Below are 2811 nucleotides of genomic sequence, written 5' to 3' on the forward strand. Positions count from 1 at the left end.
ATGGACCGTATATCAGAATTGCCAGAACCTATTCTACAACACATCCTCTCATTCCTTCCATTTAAACAAGTTTTTCAATGTGCAATATTGGCCAAAAGATGGAAACATGTGTGGTCGACATTCCCAATTCTTCGGTTTGATCAAACCTATTTCAACTCGTTATCAAAAATCGCGAAAGGCCGGGATGTCTGGCTGAAGAGAGGGGACTTGTACAGTTTTGTGGAGAAAAATTTAGAGAGCCGACGAACGCAGAGGCTTCTTGTAAAGAATTTTACACTTAGCGACCGCTGGGGCAGACAGAAATCAGCGTCTCGTGTTGACCGCTGGCTTAGTTTTGCACTTGAAAGTAACGTGGAAGAGCGGAATCTTGGTTTTGAAAGGTTTGCTAGTATATGTTATAAAGAATTGAGTTTGTTGAGTTTACATCTCTGTAAGTTCGATACAAGTAGTACTGGTGGTCTTGTAAACATGTCCTCTTTAAGAAAAGTGTGTTTAGTTGAAGTTCATATGGATAATCAGTTTTTAAAAAAACCTAGTTGTTGGGTGTCCTGCGCTAGAAGACATGAATTTGAAATGGTGTTATGGTTTGAAAGGTATAGAATTGTCATGTCAACATAGATTAATGGCTATTGGCATTGAAGAAAATCGTGACCTTGAGAGAGTTGAGTTGGAAGCACCAAATCTTTGTAGTGTTCATATAGTTCAGACATCATGTGAGATTAACCTGGTCCATTGTAAAAATCTTAAGAAGTTGAAGTTACAAGCATGTATAACAGACGATTGGCTCAATGACCATCTCTCTGAACTTCCACTCATTGAGACCTTAGAACTAACATGTTGCTCTCTGCTGAAGAGAATAGAGATTTCAAGTGATCAGCTAAAATCATTGGCCTTACTGGCGTGCTGGAATCTAGTTGAAGTCAAGCTTGATGCTCCTAAATTATGTAGATTCAATCATTATACTCGTTCTGTAATATCGTTATCATCATCGAATGCTTTAAATCTGTCGGTAGCTACTTATGGCATGATTAGTCGTGAAGATCCTTGGAATGTTAAGAAGATTGAATTCCTCTCAAAGCTGAGTAATTCAAAGTTATTGAGTTTGTCACTTCAGTCGGCCGAGGTATTCATGATTTTTCTTTTTTTTTTTTACTCATCTTCCTCATTGATTTCTTTTGTATTAATTTTTCTTTTCTTACATTTGTTCCCTTGAATATCAAATATTAACATTTATTGTAAAATTAAGTCTAATTTGTTTGTTTGTTTAATTTGTGAAGAATGCGATTATTCCAAAAAGATTGAGAAAAACCGTATCATCACCAGCATATAATGTCAAGCATTTGCATTTGTTTTTATCTTCTCCACTGTCGTTTACAAGATATGCAATTGGGGAACTTGTGGATAGCTTGCTTTGGATTTCTCCTCTTCTGGACATTCTAACAATTGAAGCCGGCTCCATTTATAAGCCTGATGATTATGAGTTATGACAAAATATCTTTCAAGGTATTATATTTATTCATTTATTTCTTAGAATCTTGAATTTTGCTTCCTATTTTTTGATTGATGAGGATGCTAAATAGTGCTTAATTGCTTTAACAAATTCATTACTGTAAAAGATCATTCTTGTTATATGTTTTTGCTTCTCATGCTAATTAAGCAGGTTTCTTTTTCATGTGGTAAGGATTTTGGTGCTGTCAATTTTTAGGGAAGTCCTTACTGTCTATTTGTTTGTTATTTTTATATACGATGCCTGCAGTTTAAGGAGAATGGTATGGCAATTTTATGGTGAGATCTTGTTATCCCCCCCTCCCCCCCTTTTCCCCAAACATGCGCAAAACAAACTTTACATCAAAATTTGGAATTTTATATTTAATTATGGTAAGTTTTTCTCCAAATCTCCAAACTAATTTAGAGAAAAACCCTTCAAACTATTTATATATCTTTCTATTGGATGTGAATTTTAAAATTTTAACCGTTAGATTACATGGTATTATGTTATTAACACACATGTCAAATTTCATTCAAATTAGATGTTATTTACTATTCGATCAATAAACTTATTTTTTATGTATAATTTTATATTACAAAAACTTGAAATTTAAATATTTGATTGATAACATAACTATTGATCTTTGATTTTTTTTGAAATTTGCAAGCATTGATGATATAATAAGCACATACAATCTAATGGTTAAATTTTCAAAATTCACATTTAATAAAAAAAATATCAACAGAGTTTTAAGGTTGGAGAGAAACCTTTTCTTTTAATTATTCACTATAAGTCAACTTTACTTGAATATTTTTGCTTTTTCTTTTTTTTTTTTTTTCATTGTCTTTCAGAGTTTTTTAATTCAAATCAAGCAAATATGTTCTATAATTGAAATCACTGCAACTCCTTTTTAGGCTTCACCTAGGTGCACTACGACAATGATCCCTTGATCTACACAATCCAGAATCAATATACTGATTTTAGTGATCCAAAATCATTGTAGTTTTGCCTTTGCTCAATTCCCCATTGGATAATTGTACAGAAAGCAATAAGGATGGAACTTGATAGCAGAATCTAGAAACCTAATTGCACTATTACAGGAAAATCATAGCAGTTTAGGTTATACTCAATGCACAAAACTTCCATTTTTATAAGGTTTAGATGAAGTTATGGCAGGTAACACAATTTAGCAGTTTAGATTCAAAGTCAAAATTAAATATAAAGGAGAAGTCTTTTTCTTTTCTCTAATTAATTTTGTTCTCGTGTAGAAATTTCCCAACATGAGTATTTTAATAAGTTTTATCATTTATAAGCCCAAAACT

At 32.4% G+C, this 2811-nt stretch overlaps 1 protein-coding gene across 1 annotated transcript; it reads left to right on the forward strand.

Moving 5' to 3' along the window:
• LOC136063192 (F-box/LRR-repeat protein 25-like) lies at positions 1-1487 on the forward strand. The gene is made up of 3 exons (XM_065763208.1): positions 1-380; positions 619-1123; positions 1278-1487. Exons 1-3 carry the CDS (start codon positions 1-3, stop codon positions 1485-1487), a joined length of 1095 nt encoding a protein of 364 aa, XP_065619280.1.
• The last annotated feature ends 1324 nt before the right edge of the window (positions 1488-2811 follow it).

Source organism: Quercus suber, unplaced genomic scaffold (genome assembly GCF_002906115.3).
Source record: "Quercus suber isolate HL8 unplaced genomic scaffold, Cork oak 2.0 scaffold_497, whole genome shotgun sequence".
NCBI lineage: Eukaryota > Viridiplantae > Streptophyta > Magnoliopsida > Fagales > Fagaceae > Quercus > Quercus suber.